The sequence below is a fragment of the Diceros bicornis genome, chromosome 11 (assembly GCF_020826845.1).
Source record: "Diceros bicornis minor isolate mBicDic1 chromosome 11, mDicBic1.mat.cur, whole genome shotgun sequence".
Classification (NCBI taxonomy): Eukaryota; Metazoa; Chordata; class Mammalia; order Perissodactyla; family Rhinocerotidae; genus Diceros; species Diceros bicornis.
This window is the reverse complement of record NC_080750.1, coordinates 64,597,713-64,617,188: the sequence shown is the minus strand read 5'-3', so window position 1 is coordinate 64,617,188 and position 19,476 is coordinate 64,597,713. Positions and strand designations below refer to the sequence as shown.

At 39.2% G+C, this 19,476-nt stretch overlaps 1 protein-coding gene across 2 annotated transcripts in view; it reads right to left on the bottom strand.

Annotated features, from left to right (window-relative positions):
- Nucleotides 1-17,267, bottom strand: part of KIF13B (kinesin family member 13B) — a 196,265-nt gene extending 178,998 nt beyond the window's left edge. Inside the window, exon 1 of one of the 2 annotated variants that reach the window (XM_058550417.1) lies at nt 17,150-17,267. In XM_058550417.1, the coding sequence (XP_058406400.1) occupies nt 17,150-17,204 (55 nt within the window). In that variant the 5' untranslated portion in view covers nt 17,205-17,267. The remainder of the gene's footprint in view (nt 1-17,149) is intronic. The other variant, XM_058550415.1, reaches the window with a different exon arrangement.
- Nucleotides 17,268-19,476: the final 2,209 nt, after the last annotated feature.

Sequence of the window (19,476 nt, the reverse complement as noted above, 5' to 3'; positions counted from 1 at the left end):
ACAAGTTATGCAAAGTTGTAGGATACAAGATCAATATACAAAAATCAGTTGTGTCTCTATACATTGGCAATGAAATACCCAGAAACAAAGTTAAGAAAATAATTTCATTTATAATAGCATCAAAAAGATTTAAATACTTAGGAATAAATTTAAAAGAAGTACAAGACTTGTACACTGACCATTCCAAAACATTATTGAAAGAAACTAAAGACTTAAATAAATGGCAAGATGTCTTATATTCATGAATTGAAAGACTTAATTCTGTTAAGATGGCAATACTCCCCAGATTGGTCTACAAGATTCAAGGCAATCCCTATCAAAATCCCAGTTGGCTTTTGTTTCTTACAAAAATTAACAAGCTTATCCTAAAATCTACATGGAAATGCACAAGACCCAGAACAGTGAAAACAATCTTGAAAAAGAAGAACTTCTGCATGAGAAATGTGCGAGACCCAGAACAGTCAAAACAATCTTGAAAAAGAAGAACTTTCTACCTCACTTGTAGGTAGAAAGACTACACTCACCAATTTCAAACTTACTACAAAGCTACAGTAATCAAGACAGTGTGGTACTACTAGAAGGACAGAAGGATAAAGATATAGATCAACAGAACACAGAGTCTAGAAATATACCGAAACATTTATGGCCAAATGATTTTGACAATGGTGTCAAGACAATCCAATGGGGAAAGTATAGTATAGTCTTTTCAACCTATGGTGGTGGGACAACTGGATATCCACACGCAAAAGAATAAACACCATACACAAAACTTAAGTCCAATAGATCACAGACATAAATGTGTAAGAGCTAAAACTATAAAACTCTCAGAAGAAAACACAAGGAAAATCCATATCACCTTGGGTTAGGTAATGGTTTCGTAGGCATCAAAAGTACAAGCAACAAAAGAAAAAAATAGATAAACTGAACCTCACCAAAATGAAAAACTTTTGTGCTTCAAAGGACACCATCAAGAGAGTAAAAAGACAACCCAGGGCCAGCCCGGTGGCCTAGTGGTTAAGTTTGTGCACTCCACTTCGGCGGCCCACGTTCGCAGGTTTGGATCCCGGGCACAGATCTATGCACTGCTTATCAAGCCATGCTGTGGCGGCATCCTATATAAAGTAGAGGAAGATGGGCACAGATGTTAGCCCAGGGCCAATCTTCCTCAGCAAAAAGAGGAAGACTGGCAACAGATGTTATCTAATCTTCCTCACAAGAAAAAAAGAAAAGCCACAGAATTGAACAAATATTTGTAAATCACATATCCAATAAGGGACTTGCATCTAAAAATATAAAGAACTCTTAGAACTCAAATAATAAAAAGACAAAAAAAACTTTTGAATGGGCAAAGGACCTGAATAGTTATCTCTCCAAAAAAAGATACAAAAATGGCCAATAAGCAGAAGAAGAGATGCTCAACATCATTAGACATTGGGGAACTGCAAACCAGAACCACAAAGAGATACCATTTCACACCCACTAGCATAACTATAATCAAAAAGACAAATAATAACAAGTGTTGGTGAGAATGTGGAGAAATTAGAACCCTCATATTATCACTGACAGAAATGTAAAATGGTGCAGTCACTTTGGAAAACAGTCTGGCAGTTCCTCAAAAGGTTAAACATAGAGTTAGCATATGATCCACCAATTCCACTCCTAGATATATACCCAAGAGAAATGACAACATAGGTCCACACAAAGCTTGTACATGAATGTTCACAGCACTATTATTTGGCTATTCATAACAACCAAAAAGTGGAAACAATCCAAATGTCCATCAACTAACGAATGGATAAATGTGGTATAGCCATAAAATGGAACATTATTTGGCAAATAAAAGAAATAAGGTATTGATACTTACTACAACATGGATGAAGCATGTGCTAAGTGAAAGAAGCCAGTCACAAAAGACCACATATTATATGATTCCACTTATTTGAAATGCCCAGACTAGGCAAACAAGAGACAGAAAATAGACTAGTTATTGCCTAGGGGTAGGGAGTGACTGATAATGGGTATGGTTTTCTTTTTTTTTTTAATTGAGGTATAATCGACATATACATTATATTAGTTTCAAGTGTACAACATAATGATTCAATATTTGTATATATTGCAAAACGATAACAATAAGTTTAGTTAACATCAGTACCATACGTAGTTACAAAATTTTTTTCCCTTGTGATGAGAACTTTTAAGATCTACTCTCTTAGCAACTTTCATATATGCAACACAGTTATTATTAACTATAGTCACCATGCTGTACACAGGTATGATTTTCTATTGGGGGTATGAAGATGTACCTAAAATTGACTGTGTTGATAGTTGCAGAACTGTGTGAGTATGATAAAAACCAATGGACTGGTTGAATTGTATATGTGAATTAGATCTCAAAGCTATTTTTTTTCAAAAAGTATAGGCCACGTAATGTTTATGTTCTCATATTTTTATATTCTTGTATTTTTCTGCCCCAAAGTATGAAACTGTTTCTGTTTGCCTTATCTCCACCACCAAAAGATAAACTCTAAGGAAAGGAGCTGCATTACATTGGAGTTATTTTGTATTTCCCAAAGAACCTTGGCCAAAGGTCAATGTCATACTATTATAAGTTAAGAGTATTTCCACTGCCAGGAAAGGTCATTTCTTTTTTCCTTTTACCTTATATAACTGAGACAAATGCAAAAACAACAAAAACAAAGATTTCCCTCCCTGTACGTGTCACAACTTAACTTTTCTCATATCAGTTATTCTACATTTGTTTTCAAAGATATATTCTAGAAGTACCAAAAATTTAGTACTTTTAGCCAATACATTTTTCAGACTAAAAGAACTGAAAAGAAATCTGTAGAGCTATGTTTTACCCACATATGGAAGACTAACCCCAAAAAGGCAAATGTTCCACTGTGGTCAACTAGTACTAAAGTCTATTTCTGATGCTTTGTGTTTAAATCCACTCCAGACTATCATAGAAGCCATACAAGAAAGTCTCAGCCTTACTGCAAAAACTTTACAAACATGTAATTTTACTTCTTCCTTTTCTTACGCCCAGAGCTCAAGAAAGTTTGCAATCATCATACTTTGCTAATATTACTCTTTAATGGTAATGACCATATTATATTGGTTGGCCCCTTACAGTCAAATCTGTATCATACACAAATGGATTCTCCGGAAACTGTACTGTGACTCAGAATCTACTATCTCACCACCCACCACAAAGTTAGTTATTAGTTTCTTGCAAGAACATTTTGTCTGAGCAGAGGAGCTGCATGTATAGCTCTGTATGCAGAAGTATACATTTAGAAAGCATGCCTGAAAAACTGCAAATCAAATTTTCTCCACTAAGAAGGTCAAATACCATATGATCTCCTTCATTAAGTAGTAGATAATAACAACAACAAACAAACACATAGAGACAGAGATGGATTGGTGGTTACCAGAGAGGGAGGGGGAAGGGAGGAGGGCGAAAGGGATAATTCCGCACATGTGTGTGGTGATGGGTTGTAATTAGTATTTGGGTGGTGAACATGATGTAATCTATGCAGAAATAGAAGTATAATGATGTACACCTGAAATTTATACAATGTTATAAACCAATGTTACTGCAATAAACAAAACAAAACAAAAATTTTCTCCACTAAGTGCTCTGCCTTCATTTCAAACGATCTTTGAGAAGAAATCGAAATATTTTCCTTCCATATCTGTATGCTTTTCCCCTATCCTCTTCATGGCTCCTGCCTCCTCTGCCTCATGACTTCACTAGATACAACTAATAATTTGGAAGCATTAAATGGAATGATTAAGGAACCAATCCCTGGAAAATCCTATATGAGACAAAGAATCACCTAATATCCAACCTAAACTCATTTTTTCCTCAAGACTGCAACACTTACAAATGTCCCTATATTTAACATCCATCAAAAGTGGCCTTTAAATACAAACAACTATCTTCACTTCATTAGCTCAGTTTTTGTAATCAAACAAAATTCCACCCTGACTCTGCTGACTGATGGATAGACGTTAACAGAAGGCTTTTCACAAGACTATTTAGAATACGGGTGGAACATCTAGGACACACACCCAAGCAAATAAAAGCAGTGAGATTTGAAGAGTTTAAGGATCAGATATTTGAAAAGCATTTTAATATAAAATGCTATAGCGAGTATACCATCAAATGTTACTAGTTGGTTGAATTAAATTATACTGCTACAAAATTCTAAACATGACACTTTCTCCATGGAAAACTACTTGCTCTATACTGCTCAGAAAGCAAAGCAGTGATTAAAGAGCAGTAACAAATTTAGGCCTTAAATTTAATCTGAATTTTAAAAGTTAAAACTTTTTTTTAAAAAAACATCTAACAAAAATCCAAAAGATAAACATCTTCCTCTTAGTTTGGAACAATACTTAGATTAAAAAGATAAGGACCCAGCTGCTATGCATTGCCTTTGCAAAAACAGCATTCAAGTACACCCGTGTTCATAGAAGTATTATTATTCACAATAGCCAAAAGATGGAAGCAACCCAAGTGTCCATCAATGAATGAATAAACAAAATGTGGTATATACATTCAACGGAATATTATTCAATCTTAAAAAGGAACGAAATTCTCCTAAAACCTGGATGAACCTTGAAGACATTCTGCTGAGTTAAATAAGCCAGTCACAAAAGGACAAATATTGTATGATTCCACTTACATGAGGTATCTAGAGTAGTCAAATTCATAGAGAAAGAAAGTAGGATGGTAGTTGCCAGGGGCTGGGCTGAAGAGGCAACAGGGGAGGTGATGCTTCATGGGTATGGAGTTTCAGGTTTGCAAGACAAAAAAAGTTCTAGAGATGGATGGTGGTGATGGTTGCACAACAATGTGAATGAACTTAATGCCAATGAACTGTACACTTAAAAGTGGTTTAAGATGGTAAACCTTATGTTATGTAAACTTTACCACAATAAAAAAATAGTACTAAATACTCATCATTATTATAATAAGGAACACATGGACAACAGTTTATTCCTAGTAAAGCCTAAAATAATGAGATTGGGATTTAATTAGAACTATGTCTGAAAACCAATAAAAAACCAGAGTGATCTTAAGGTTAAGTAACACGTCATGACTAATCAAGCTTTATAGTACTCAGAACCACGAATGCTTTGATGTGTTCATGAGTCCTTAAAGAAAAGAAATTTACTCCACTAAGATTAAAGATCCCATATTATTGCCCAAACAGGACCCCTTTCTAGGTCAAGTTCCTCAAGATGAATATTGAAATATCTACAGCTGACAACTCAGCTTATTCAGCCAGCAAATTAGTCACCTGTAGAAGTGAACAATAATTTGAAACAAGTCTTTCTTCAATGCATAAATCAGCTGTGGCTCATTCTTCAATGACATCATAGTAAAAGACGGGCAGGGCCTGCGAGACTCCCTTTACATAATTCATACTCCATCTGGGGAAATGCATCATTCTCAGTGTGGACAAAATAATTCTGAGTTTCCCATTTAGTAACCTGCTTTTGTAATTCTCCAGAAAATTAATAATAATTTTCAAACCAACTCTACTACTCAGAAATATAAACGTACCTCCCTTTACCTACCCGTCACGTTTCTAAAAAGCTAAATATGACTTACTCTTAAATTCACGAGGGTCCATTTTTAAAGGGAAAATAGTAAATTATTTGTAAGATTCACATTTTAATTAAATTGCAAACTTTGCATGCTATATATGGTTCCATTTTCAACTAATTTGTGCCACATGCCTAATACTTTTACATGTCTATGCATGCTCATATGAATAAAATATTCATCACTGATATTTCATGTATGAAGGACTTGTTTTCCCAACTACAATACAATACTCTTATTGGCAGAATACAGACTATGACATACTTCTTTACTATACTTATAAAGTTGCTTGGGACCCCCTTGAGGCCACTGACCCAGGGAGAAAAAAAATTATGTGATGCCACATAGGTAAAAAACCAAATTGGTAGTATACTTTCCAGTAAGAGATATATAAAATATCCTAATCACCTATTTTTATGTTCTACCAGTGAACATGAAAATTTATTCAATAAATAAAAAATAAAAATGTAACTGAGGGGTAGGGGGCAGGAGAGCAAAAGGGGTAAAGAGGCACATATATATGGTGACGAATGGAAACTAGACTTTAGGTGGTGAACATGATGCAGTCTATATAGAAGCCGAAATAAAATAATGTACACCTGAAATTTATACAATGTTATAAACCAATGTGACCTCAATAAAATAATTAAAAATATACTGGGGCCAGCCTGTGGCATAGTGGTTAAGTTCCACGAGCTCCGCTTTGGCAGCCCAGGTTTGCAGGTTCAGATCCAGGGCGCAGACATACACCACTAGTCAACCACGCTGAGGCGGTGACCCACATACAAAATAGATGAAGACTGGCACAGATGTTAGCTCAGGGTGAATCTTCCTCACCAAAAAAATACAGACATATATAACTGAGCTCTAATATGGCTAAAGAAAAGACTGAGAAATGAAGGAAGATCCAAGACAGTATGCCTGATAAGGGGAAAAGAAGTTATAGTACGAAAATAATTAATCTATGTGGCCCAAAACATAAAATGTGTATATTCAAGAAACTAATCAACTTCGGAGGGCTAGGAAATAGGTATTTAAAAACTTAGAAGGCAAAACACCAGAACAGCCAAAACAAGCTTGAAAAAGAACAACAGAATAGAAAGACTATACTCATCAATTTCAAACTTACTACAAAGCTAGAGTAATCAAGACAGTGTGGTACTAACATAAGGACAGACACATAAATCAACAGAATAGAATTGAGAGTCCAGAAACATACTGTCACATTTATAGTCAACTGATTTTCAACAAGGGTGCCAAGACAATCCAATGCGGAAAGTATAGTCTTTTCAAATGGTGCTGGGACAATTGGATAGCCACATGCAAAAGAATGAAAATGGACCTCTACCTCACACCACATTCAAAAACGAACTCCAAATGGATCAGAGACCTAAATGTAAGAGCTAAAACTATAAAACTCTTAGAAGAAAACATAGGCACAAATCCACACGACCTTGGGTTAGGTAATTGTTTCTCAGCTATAACGTCAAAAGCACAAGCAACAAAAGAAAAAAACAGATAAAGTAGACCACATCAAAATGAAAAATTTTTGTGCTTCAAAGGACACCATTAAGAGAATGAAAAGGCAACCCACAAAACCAAGAAAACATGTGTAAATCATATACGTGATAAGGGACAGGTATCTAGAATATATTAAGAATTCTTACAACTCAATAATAAAAAGACTGGGCCGCCCCGTGGCTTAGTGGTTAAGTGCCCACGCTCCGCTACTGGCAGCCGGGGTTCAGATCCCGGGTGGGCACCGATGCACCGCTTCTCCGGCCATGCTGAGGCCGCGTCCCACGTACAGCAACTAGAAGAATGTGCAACTATGACATACAACTATCTACTGGGGCTTTGGGGGGACAAAAAAAAAAAGGAGGAGGATTGGCAATAGATGTTAGCTCAGAGCCGGTCTTCCTCAGCAAAAAGAGGAGGATTAGCATGGATGTTAACTCAGGGCTGATCTTCCTCACACACACCAAAAAATAATAATAATAAAAAGACAACTCAATTTTTAAAATAGGGAGAGGGCTTGAATACAGATCCCTCCAAAGATATACAAATGGCCAATAAGCACGTGAAAAGATGCTCAACATCATTAGACATTGGTGAACTGCAAATCAAAATCACAATGAGATACCACTTCACACCCACTAGGATGGCAATAATCAAAAAAGAGGGGCAATAACAAGTGCTGGCGAGGACATGGAGAAATTGGAACCTTCATACACTATTGGTGGGAATGCAAAATAGTGCAGGAAGCTTGGAAAACAATTCAGCAGTTTCTCAAAAGTTAGTTACTATATGAGCCAGCAATTCCACTTATACATATATACATACAAAATGAAAGAGAAATGAAAGTATACATCCACACAAAAATGTATATATAAATGTTCATAGCAGTATTATTCATAATAACCAAAAAGTGGAAACAAGCCAAATGCCCATCAACTAATGAATGGGTAAACAAAATGTGGCATATCCATATCACAAACTATTATTCAGCTTTAAAAAGGAATGAAGTATTGATTCACGCTACAATGTGCACAAACACTGACTATATTATGCCAAGCGAAAGAAGTCAAATACAAAAGTCCACATACTGTATAATTCCATTTATATGAAATGTCCAGAATAGACAAATCCCTTGAGACAAGAAGTAGATTAGTGGTTGCCAGGGGCTGCAGGGCCGGGGTGGGGGGGGGGGGGGAGTAGGGGGTGGATGGAGAATAATTGCTAGTGGGCGAGTCTCTCTTTGGGACGATGAAAATGTTCTGGAATTGGATAGTGGTGATGGTTTCAAGACTCTGCAAATACACTGAAACCCATTGAATTGTACACTTTTGATATGTGAATTACATCTTTAAAAAAAACTTCAAAGGAATGACCTCACCGCTCTCAACAGATACAAAATATGGTTAGAGTCCTTCAACCACATTTCTAAACACTCACTACTCTGAAGATCCCAGCCAACCCAATTCTTATTCTCAATAAATAACCTCATATTCTATCTCATCAAGAAAATTAAGCACTCCAGGGTTTTCTCATTATATAATTATCCTCTTCCTCCAATATTTCAAAATTTTCCCTCTCCTATTGGTTCTTTCTCTCTTTCTATAACAACGCTCAAAAATCTTCTCCAGGATTTTTTTTAAAAATGGCCTGTACCTAAGCACACCTTTAAATATCACTCTTTACCCTTCCCTTCTACGTGGAGCTTCCTGAAAGAATATTCACGTACATTCACTGTCTCCATATGGGCATGCCCACTTATTTCTCAGCCTACTACCAACACACCAACACTAATTCATTCAGTCAAAAGTATTCTTCTGAAAATTACCATTGACTGCCATGATGCCAAACCCCCTGACCGCAATTCAGCGTTATCATGGTTATCACAGATGCCGTTCCTGGGATATCTGACTACTGATCATTCCTTCTTTGACATGCTTTTCTCCCTGGGTTTCAACAATACTTTCACCTGCTTCCCCTTATGTCTCTTTTCTTGGCCTCTGTGACCTCCTCCTTCACACATGCCTTAATTTTGGTATGATATCTTCTAAATATAGTAATAACAAACATATCTCCAGTCCCTTAGTTTCAGACTCATAGATACAAGAGCCTTCTGGATCCATCTACTTGGCTGCACTTCAGACACCTAAAACTCAACAAGTCTGTTGCGTTTCTTCCAGGTATGCACTATATCTTACAGTTGTAGGTGCAGGGTATGGCACATGATAAGCACTGACGAAATACTGTTGAATGTCCAAGAACAGAACTCATCATTTCCTACACCTCCACCCTAAAACTTGCTTCTGCTATACTTCTGATCTCACCAGCATTCATTCACTTAGTCATCTAAATCATCAGCTTTGCAGTCTTCCTATATTTTCTAAATTTCAGTTGCTTTCATACCACCTTGACATGTTCTTGCTGGGTATATCTAGAATACACGGCCATAAATGCTCTTTACCCAGCCTATCTTGCAGGAATGTGTTTGCAGCCAGCAACCTTGAGGGACAAAGTCCTCTGGGACAAAGAGCAGGCTTGCTTACTACTTAAGAGCAATGGATTCCCCAAGCTCAGTGTTCCTCAGATGCAACGCAAACCCACTGCCTGCACAGCATCCATCTGGACCCCTCCATGTCACCCCTATGGGACCTGCAGACAAAGGGAACTGCTCACACAGCTTGCTGTGCCATGAGGAAGTCATCTGACCCAGAAGTCCTAGGTCTTCTACCAGCACACGTGAAACAAGCAAGCTAACTTACTAGCTTAGAAGCAGGGTAAAGACACAGAGATTAATTCATCTTCCTAAATCATCACTTTAACAGTGCCACTGCTCTATTCAAAAACCTATAGCCACTGTACTCCTCAAACCATGTTCAAGACCCTTCTGAATCTGCCTGTACCTCACCTAAATAACTTCATATTCCTCTACTCCCCACAAACCTCTCTACTTCAGTAAGGCCAACTTCCATCACTCCCACTCCCTGTACTCTTCCAGCTTTTCCAAGAAAGCACAGAATTTAAGGGCTGGGGCTCTCAAGTTGAACCACCTACGTTTCAATCCCATTTCTCCACTTGATAGTTATGTGATTTGGGGCAGGTTGCTAAGCTTGTCTAAGTTCTCCTTTTCTCATCTGTAAAATGGAGTTACACTGTAAATGCTTCCTAGCATTGTTGTGAAGATTAACTGAAATGATCTAGTTCAGTGCTTGCGACCGTGTCAGTGCACAGTAACCTCTCAATAACTGTTAATTATATAGATACTGTCTCCTTCCTGAAGTCAGGCTAACTTCCTCACTGTTCTTGCAAATGTCTTGCTAATTCCTACATCCACGTTTTGCTAACTCCAACAACTCATATTGTGCACCGCACCTGCCATGCCTTCCTCCTTGCCCACTGTCTTCAACTCATTCCTCATCATTCTCAAGTCCTACTTTCATTTCTTTAATTCATAATGCACTGTCATCACTGCATTGTGTACACATATTCTTATAATTGACTCATCTGTGCATCTCTTATTACCAACAAGACAGTGAGCTCCTTCGGTCAAAGATCATGACTTATGCTTCTCGTGTATGCTGCACATCTTCGAAAATTATGTAAACTCAGGAATGCAAGGTCCCTTTAAAGATCATCATATCCAATATAGTAGTAAAAGCACAGGCTTTAATGGCAAAGTAGGTGACATTCAGGCTCCAAAATACTGGTTTTGTAATTTGGGGAGTTAACCTCTCTGAGATTCTGTTAAATAGTAATTCTATAACTACCTTTCAAAGTTTTCTTTGAAGAATAAAATAAGGTATAAAAAGTACCAACTCTGTAGCTCACAAATAGACAGTTTCTAAAAAGTGGCTATTTTTTCCTCAATCAACACGTGATGAATTGCATGGGCTAATTAATACCATCTTTTAAAGATATCTACAGCTTCTGAGAATTAAAGCCCAATACCAATTAAATCATGGATTTGTGTCCCACAGACCAGTTAGTGTCACATACTTCCCCACAGATTGTACTGCTCATCTTTGCCAAGTTTTTTTTTTAAAACATGCTCTGTTGAACACAAGGGGAATGTGATCAGTAAGCATAGAGATCAATAATAAATCCATCTCCACTCAATAACCATCTCAATTCGTCTGCTTAACAAATAGTTTTGTCAGTGGTTTCTTTCATCTTCAGAACTTAAGCGGAAAAGTCAGACATTAGTCATTGTTTTATGGAGGTGAGGGGGTAAAAGTAAATGCCAATTCAAACAAATTTTATTTTATTTTATAAACTTGTACTTTCTTCTCCAAAAGCCTCTGGTCCTATGTGTATAAATCCCAATTTCAGTCACTGAGTTGACAGTAGAAACAAAAGTGTTGTAATAGACGTGTGTCTCATTCTCCATTAGCATATCAAGCAGATGCTAATAAAACAAGTATCTCCTCTTTTAGAAAATATGTTAAAAATTTCCATCCACAGTCATCCGTAACTCCAACATCAGTTATCTCTGAGGAGGCTTAAGAACCACCAATGCTCTCAGGATCAAAAACACCTTCCTATTCCAAACAGATTCTCCCGCCCTACCCTACCCCTTCATTTCCTAAGGATCATCTGTTTCTTCACTGACTGCCAGGGTATTCTAAGCTTCCTCCTCCTTCTTTAGTTTTACCTCGTCTCTTGATTCACTATTTGGTTTTCACCAGCCTCCTCATTCTTCCTATTCACATTGCTTCGTTTTCACCACGCGCTCTTAAATGTTGCTCGGCTATGTCCCGAATCAGTTATCTACCCATGCTTTCCATCTTCCCCTGAGATCTGGGAATCTTTCTCCTTCATACTTGCGTCCGAGACCCCTACGAAGTTCTAAAACACTAAATAGAGCACCTGGACCAGCCACTCTAAACCCAGACTTCTGGGCCTAGCTAGCATTCAGGGCTCCCTGCAATTTTGCCCTGCCTTTCTAATCTCATCCTTCTCTAGTGAACCTCACAGAAGCCTCCTTTCTGGCAGGCTAATCTTGTCTCTGCTGCCTAAACTTGCCTGGCTCATTCGTGTCTCTGTGCCTTCACTCTCAGGCCATACTTCCTCCTCAAAGAACCAATGTTCCCCCTGCCCTCCCACCATGCATCCATTCCAATCCAAAGCTTCCTTCCTCCAAGTCTAACCAAAGTTCTCGGGCCCCAGGGAAGCCTTCCCTAATCACGAGGCTTGCAGGGATCTCTCACACCTCTAAACTCCTGTATTTCCCTGTCACTCAACCTGGCACTCCATAACTAGCAATCTGCTATAGGTGTTTACCTTTTAATCTTATCTTTTCACATGACAGTCATTTCCTTACGAGCATGAACCATAAAGCACACTTTAAAAAACTGAACACTACAATACTAGACAACACTAACAGAAAGTTTTCAGGAAATAAAATTCCCCCAACAAGAACAATCAATCTCAGTTTTTCATGTTTTTTTCTAGCCCTTGCCCATTCCTGTTTACATTTTTACATAGCAATAATCATAATAGTAGATTCAATCACACAATTACATACACCATTTTACATTCTGCTTTTTCTGCTAACATAGAAAACAGGCTTTCTTAGTAAACGATTTTGACTTTCATCATATTTAATGGCTATATAATAGTCTTTCCACTGAGATACCAGACTGTGATTTACTTAAGCACTGACTTCTATCAGACATCACATTCTTCTTTGTGTCTTTCTTGGTGTCTTTCTGCATCAAGTATTGTAAAAATGCAAAGCAAACCAATGAGAAATACCTGCTGAAATAAATTTATTGTCCATGCTTCCTAACACCTGAAATAACCCATTTCACTGTTTTTCTCTTTAGCTAAATTTCTAGTGTTATTTCTGGTTTCATCACCTTAGGCTAGGGAGACAGCAAAGGTATTTTCCAAACACTTTTTATACATATTTATTTATTTTGGTAGTTGATCTTATACATATTTAAACATGAGAAGCCCCTTGAGGAAAGGCAATAAGATCCCATACTATCTAATACAAGCTAGACAACTGGTAGGCACTCAATAAATAGTAAATATTTTTTAAACCACCTAAAGTTATAAAACATCAAATCCCAGAACAGGAGACTGTCACTGATCTAACTAGTACCATCAATTATGCTTGTGAAACTTTCGGCTCATTTAATAATTAGATTGGTTAATAATGTATGAACGAGTGTTCTTACAGTACATAGAAGAACACAAGCAGAGTTACCTGGTGAGATGTACAAGCCTCAAAGACAACATGACAAGATAAACAATATCCACAAATAGAACTTCAAGATCTCATGACAAAACAGGTTTCCCCCTTTTTCTCTAGCTTAAGTTCACATTTCAGATGAAGAGAAGCAAAAATACAAGCTGTAATATTAAAACTATGTAAAATTACATATGCATGTGAACACAAACTGGAATGGAAATAAGAAAATGAGAGTGTGAATTGTTAAGATGAAAGAATGTTGGAGAGTTTTCCCTTTTTATTGCCTATTTGTATAATGTTAAAATGTATAACAAGAAAATATTCCTGACAAAAGCATATTCATTAGCCATTACAACTCTTGTTATTATTGAATTAGGGCCTAATGCTTAATGTTCAAGTAACTAAATTTCCCAAACCCACATATAATTTAGCAAAAATACTGAAAAGCTCTCACTTCCATGATAAATGTTAAATAATAAACCAACTAACTACCTTAACACCTAAGCACAATCAGATACTGAATCACATGAATAACTTAATGGTACACTAAAACCTTCTTGCAAATTTCAGATTTTCCTCAAAAGGTAGTTAATGTGATTCCAAATATCAGAGTCTATATAGTAATACTACATCATCCCAGTGATCCATTCTCATCTCACACTTATTTGTGAAGAGTGATCTCTGAGGTTGCTTCCTGTACTAATATGCTAAGAGAAAAACAATTATGACTAAAAGTTTACTATTTGTCATAATTATATACTATAGCTTAATACATTAATTTTCCCAGAAGTAATAATTGATCAAAGTAATATAATTCTTTTCAAAATTACTGGAAAGGAATATGGTTTTGTTTTAGCCTTTTTAAACAAACCCTAGATAGACAGACAGACAGTTTAAAAATCACCAGCTCATAACTCCACTACATTGTATTCCATAATAACCTCTACATTTATGTAAATGACTACTTCATGACAAAATAGAAATAGAACCAATTTTAATTATCTGTGGTAATCACTGAAAAAAGAAGTCCACGTGCATTCAGGAAATATAAGGCTAGATAAGAGACGGCACTAAATGAATGAGGACGTAGTTTACCACAAATAATGCACTTCTATTTAAAGGGTAATGGATCTATGTGTAAACCTTAATTTTAAAATGAGTTCAGCCAATAATTAACAAGACAGGAAACAACATGTGTTGGAGAGGATGTGGAGAGAAGGGAACTCTCATACACTGCTGGTGGGAGTGCAAACTGGTGCAGCCACTATGGAAAACTGTATGGAGATACCTCAAAAAATCAAGGTTAGAACTACCATATGATCCAGCTATTCCACTGCTGGGTATCTATCCAAAGAACTTGAAAACACCAATTTGTAAAGGTACATGCACCCCTGTGTTCATTGCAGTGTTATTCACAATAGCCAAGACTTGGAAGCAACCTAAGCGCCCATCAAGGGACGAATGGATAAAGAAGATGTGGTATATATACACAATGGAATACTACTCAGCCATAAGAAACGATGAAATCCAGCCATTTGTGACAACATGGATGGACATTGAGGGTATAATGCAAAGTGAAATAAGTCAGAGGGACAAGGTCAAATACCGTATGATTTCCTTCATTAAGTAGTAGATAATAACAACAATAAACAAACACATAGGGACAGAGATTGGATTGGTGGTTGCGGGGGGGGGGGGGTGAAGGGGATGGTTCGGTACATGTGTGTTGGTGATGGGTTTTAGTTGGTGTTTTGGTGGTGAACATGATGTAATCTGTGCAAAAGTGGAGGTGTAGTGATGTACACCTGAAATTTTTACAATGTTGTAAACCAATGTTACTGCAATAAACAAAAATTAAAAAAAAATAAATAAAAAGGTTGATAGAAAAAAAATAAATAAATAAAATAAATAAATAAAATGAGTTCAGCCAAAGAAACAGCTAACATTCATACTACAGCTAAAATTATTATTCTATACACTCCTTGAAACTGATACTGACAACGATTACAATCTAATTAATGGCAATTTTTAAGTAAAAAGGATAGTACTTCCCCTCAAAAACTGAAACCCATGGGGGGAGCAGAAGAGGTAAGGATTCTAATTATCTGAGATAGGTCTTTTGTGGTGGTTAGTTAGCTGCCTCTTTTTAGCACTGACATTTCTAAGATTTTGTGAAAAAGAAATTTTAAGAATGTGCTGAAATCATCCTTTCAGAATCAAACCCCAGATAAGTAGTGTTTTATGAGGCTTGTTTTTTGGATTTTTGTTAATCATTGTAATGGTAATAAACTTGAGGTGAATTTAAATAAAGATGCCTGAACACTTAAGAACAGAAGTTTTTGAAAACTTTCAGAGTTTATCTAAGTTCTTTCATTTTGTCAAGAGCATGAAACTAGTGAGGCAAAGACTGACGACCCAAAACGTGTACTAGTTTAAGTTATTAGGGAAAAACTCTTCTATGTCACCTGACAGCCTTCAGCTGACCTAGCAGGACAGAAGGAATCACCAACTCCAATGTAACATGTAACCCCAAGGGAAGAGAGAAACCAACTTCCGAGAGAAAAACAAACTAACAAAGCACATGTCAACTGATTGATCTGTATATCTCAACATATACAAAAGACAGCAAAGAAAAATTAGAAAACTCATAATTTCTACATACACTTAACACTTGATTATGAACGAGACGACTTAGAAAATGATCCTGGTACTTAAACATGATTCTGACTAGTTAAGAGTCTTCTATCAACCGAAAAGTCATCTCCTGGGACTATAATAATGACCCCAATAATATAACCTTGTAGAGAAAGTGTTTTCAAATATATTATCTCATTTAAAGTAAATTGCCCCCTCACACTGCTAGTTAAGTATTAGAGGCAAGGCCCAGCCCACCTTCTCGTCGGACTTCGAGTTGGGGCTCTCTCCATTCCATTTGACTGTCTAAAGAGGATTTAAAATGTACTCGGTTTATCTGCTTTCTCTACCCTCCCTGCAGAATGGAGAGAATGTCTGAAAGATACAATTTCACAAGAATCTTGGCACTTAAAGTATTTATTGTTGAGGGATGACGAGTATGACTTAAAGCAAAAACAAAACTTTCTCAACAGTCAAAAAAAGCGGGGAGGGGGGTGAGGTTCATCTCTTCTACACAACTTCAAAGTATTTATAACTCTTTATGACCGTCTAGGTTAAAGAAACATAAAGTGAAAAACCAAGATGAGGGATTTTTGCACTTAAGTGCTTTCTCAGGAGGAGTAACCCAAACTCCCTGCCATTTTTCCTGCTGCGGGCCACAGAAGTGCAGGGTTGGGGCGACGGGGGCAGAGCCGTGCGGCCTCGGGGTCCCTGCCTGTGCCGGTCGGGCCAGAGGGGTGAGGACCCACGGGGCGGGGGCTGCTCTGACAGCTGGCGAGGAGGGAGCGGGGGACGCGGAGGTACGGGACGAGGGGCAGGAGTGGGAGGAGGAGGAAGCGAGCCGGGGCAAGGGACGAGGGCGCCCTCCTGGAAGGGCAGGGGAGGCGAGAGGGCGAAAGGGCGAAAGGGCGCGGGGCGGGGCGGGCGCGCCAGCGGAAGGGGCAGCGGGCCGGGACGTGGGGCCCGCGGCGCCCCAGGACGCGGTGCGGGAGAGGGGAGGGGCGTCCCGCGCAGGCGGGGCGGGCGCGCGGGACAAGGTTTCGGGGTGCGCGGGCCGCCCTCTCGACCCAACGCGGACTCCAGGGGCGGGGCCGGCCGGACCCCACACGGCGGCCGGGGCGAAGGGAAGGGCGCGCCAGGCACCTGCCGCCTCTGCCGCGGCGGCCCCGGGCGGGCTCGGCTCTCACCTCTTCGGTTCATGGGCCGGATCCGGACGGCCACTTTCACTTTGGAGTCCCCCATCCCGCCGCTGCCGAGGCTCTCGCTCGGCTTCCGTCTGCCGCGGCCACCGGGCAACTCTTCGGGGCTGACCGGGTGGGAGGGGGCTGCGGGAGGGAGGGGCGGGGCCAGGGGCGGGGCCTGCGGAGGGAGGGACCAGCCACGGGGGCTCCGGCGCGCCCCGGCTGCATGACGGGACTTGTAGTCCCTGAAGGTGGTCGTGGGCAGGGCGGCGAAGGGGCTCGTGCGGAAGGACTCAGGGCGCGCTTTGCTGTCTGGAACTTGTAAACGCCCCCCCCTCTGCTTCTACACCTTTCTTACTCTCGCGGTTAGTACTGAGAGTTAAGCTGTCGATGAGCTGATACCTCAGCGGAAAACAAACGGTTGAGTAGATGGCATTGGAGACCCTACGACCTCTTCAGACTCATTTCCTGCCAATCCGAGTGTTCGATCACTGGCTCAAATTATTTTCTCTGCCTGGATTGCCCTCCGGTCTTGTTTGCTGAAATCATCTGTCAAGACAAGTTAAAAGTTACCTCTTCTGAAAGTCTTTATAGGTCCACAGGTTAACCCTATACCACCCCACTTCGTGCCCCTCTTCCAGTCAAGACCTTGGGCTCTGGAACCAATCTAGGTTCAAATCCTGCCTCAGCACTTTCCAGCTGTGTGACACCTGGCAAGTGATTTGACCGGTCTGTGCTTGTCTTTTCATATGTAAAATGGAGACAATAATAGTGCCTACTTCATAGAGTTGTTGTGAGGCTTGAATGACTGAATACATGTAAAGTTCTTAAAAACTTCATGGCACATAGGAAGTGCCCAATAAATGATGATCATTATTTTTGCTCTGTTACAGGATTTATGCTGCAACTATTTATGTCTCTCCTATCATATATTTTTTAAACCATATCCTGCTTATATGTGTAGCCTAGCCTGTAGGAGAAACCCAGTAAACCTTTATTGCATGAATGAATGAATGAAACCACACTAAAACCAGCTCTTTATTAAGCCCCAGCAAAGACTGCTGACTGATGGCCTGTGGGCAAGGTCTGGCCTGCAAATATGTTCTGTTTGACCCAACAGCATTGACTAATGCATGAAAATCAGGAGATTTTTACATGCAATACTGGGTCTACATTACACATTGGAAATATGGATTGGAAGTGAGTAGCAGTGGCCACTTTTACAAGAGAGCAGGTCTCTGTGCTTCACCATAGCCTGTCTCCAGTTTGCTTTACCACTCACGTCCCTAGATCCCGTGGGTTTGTGACACCCGCTTGGATATGTTTAAATGATAGTACAGAACTCAGAACCATTTTACAGATGAGTAAATACAGAAAGCCGGCAAGACTTGCCTTTTTACCAGCCATCCTATTGTTGAAAGAGCTTCAGTACAAACAGAGTTGTCAAAAAGGTTAAAAACGCCTTTAAGACGAATATAATTCTGACACCACAATGCGAATGAACTTTGAAGACATTATGCTGAGCGAAATAAACCAGACACAGAGAAAATCCTGTATGATTGCACTTATACGAGGTACCTAGAGTAGTGAAATTCATAGAGACGGAAAGTAGAATGGTGGGCCGGCCCTGGTAGCGGTTAAGTGCGCGCGCTGCACTGCTGGTGGCCTGGGGCTCCCACCCTGGGTGCGCACTGATGCACCGCTGGTCAGGCCATACTGTGGTGGCGTCCCACATAAAGCAGAGAAAGATGGGCATGGATGTTAGCTCAGGGCCAGTCTTCCTCAGCAAAAAGAGGAGGATTGGCATGGATGTTAGCTCAGGGCTGATCTTCCTCACAAAACAAAAAAGAAAGAAAGAATGGCGATTGCCAGAGGCTAAGGGGAGGGGGAATAGGGAGTTAGTGTTAATGAAGACAGAGTTTCAGTTTGGGAAGGTAAAGTTCTGGAGATGGATGGTGGTGAAAGTTGCACAACAATGTGAATGTGCTTAATGCCACTGACCTGTACACCTAAAAATGGTTAAGATGGTAAATTGAAATTGATGTTATTTTACCCCAATAATAAAAAACAAAGTTAAAAATAGAAAATGCTACTCCAGAAGGCCCTCTTTAAAACGAGGGAAGTTCTTTCTTAGGGGTACTTCCCCTGAGGTTTCAGGAAGGCCTTCTCAGCTGGAGAAGCAGTAGGTTTTAGTCCAGTAAGTCTTGTGATTTTCACAGCCCAATAAAGTAAACAAATAAAATAAGGAAACCAATTTAGGATTACCAGCTTTTTAATTTTACCGAGAAAGTACTTTAAAAACTAACGCACACAACATTTTGCTATCTATTATC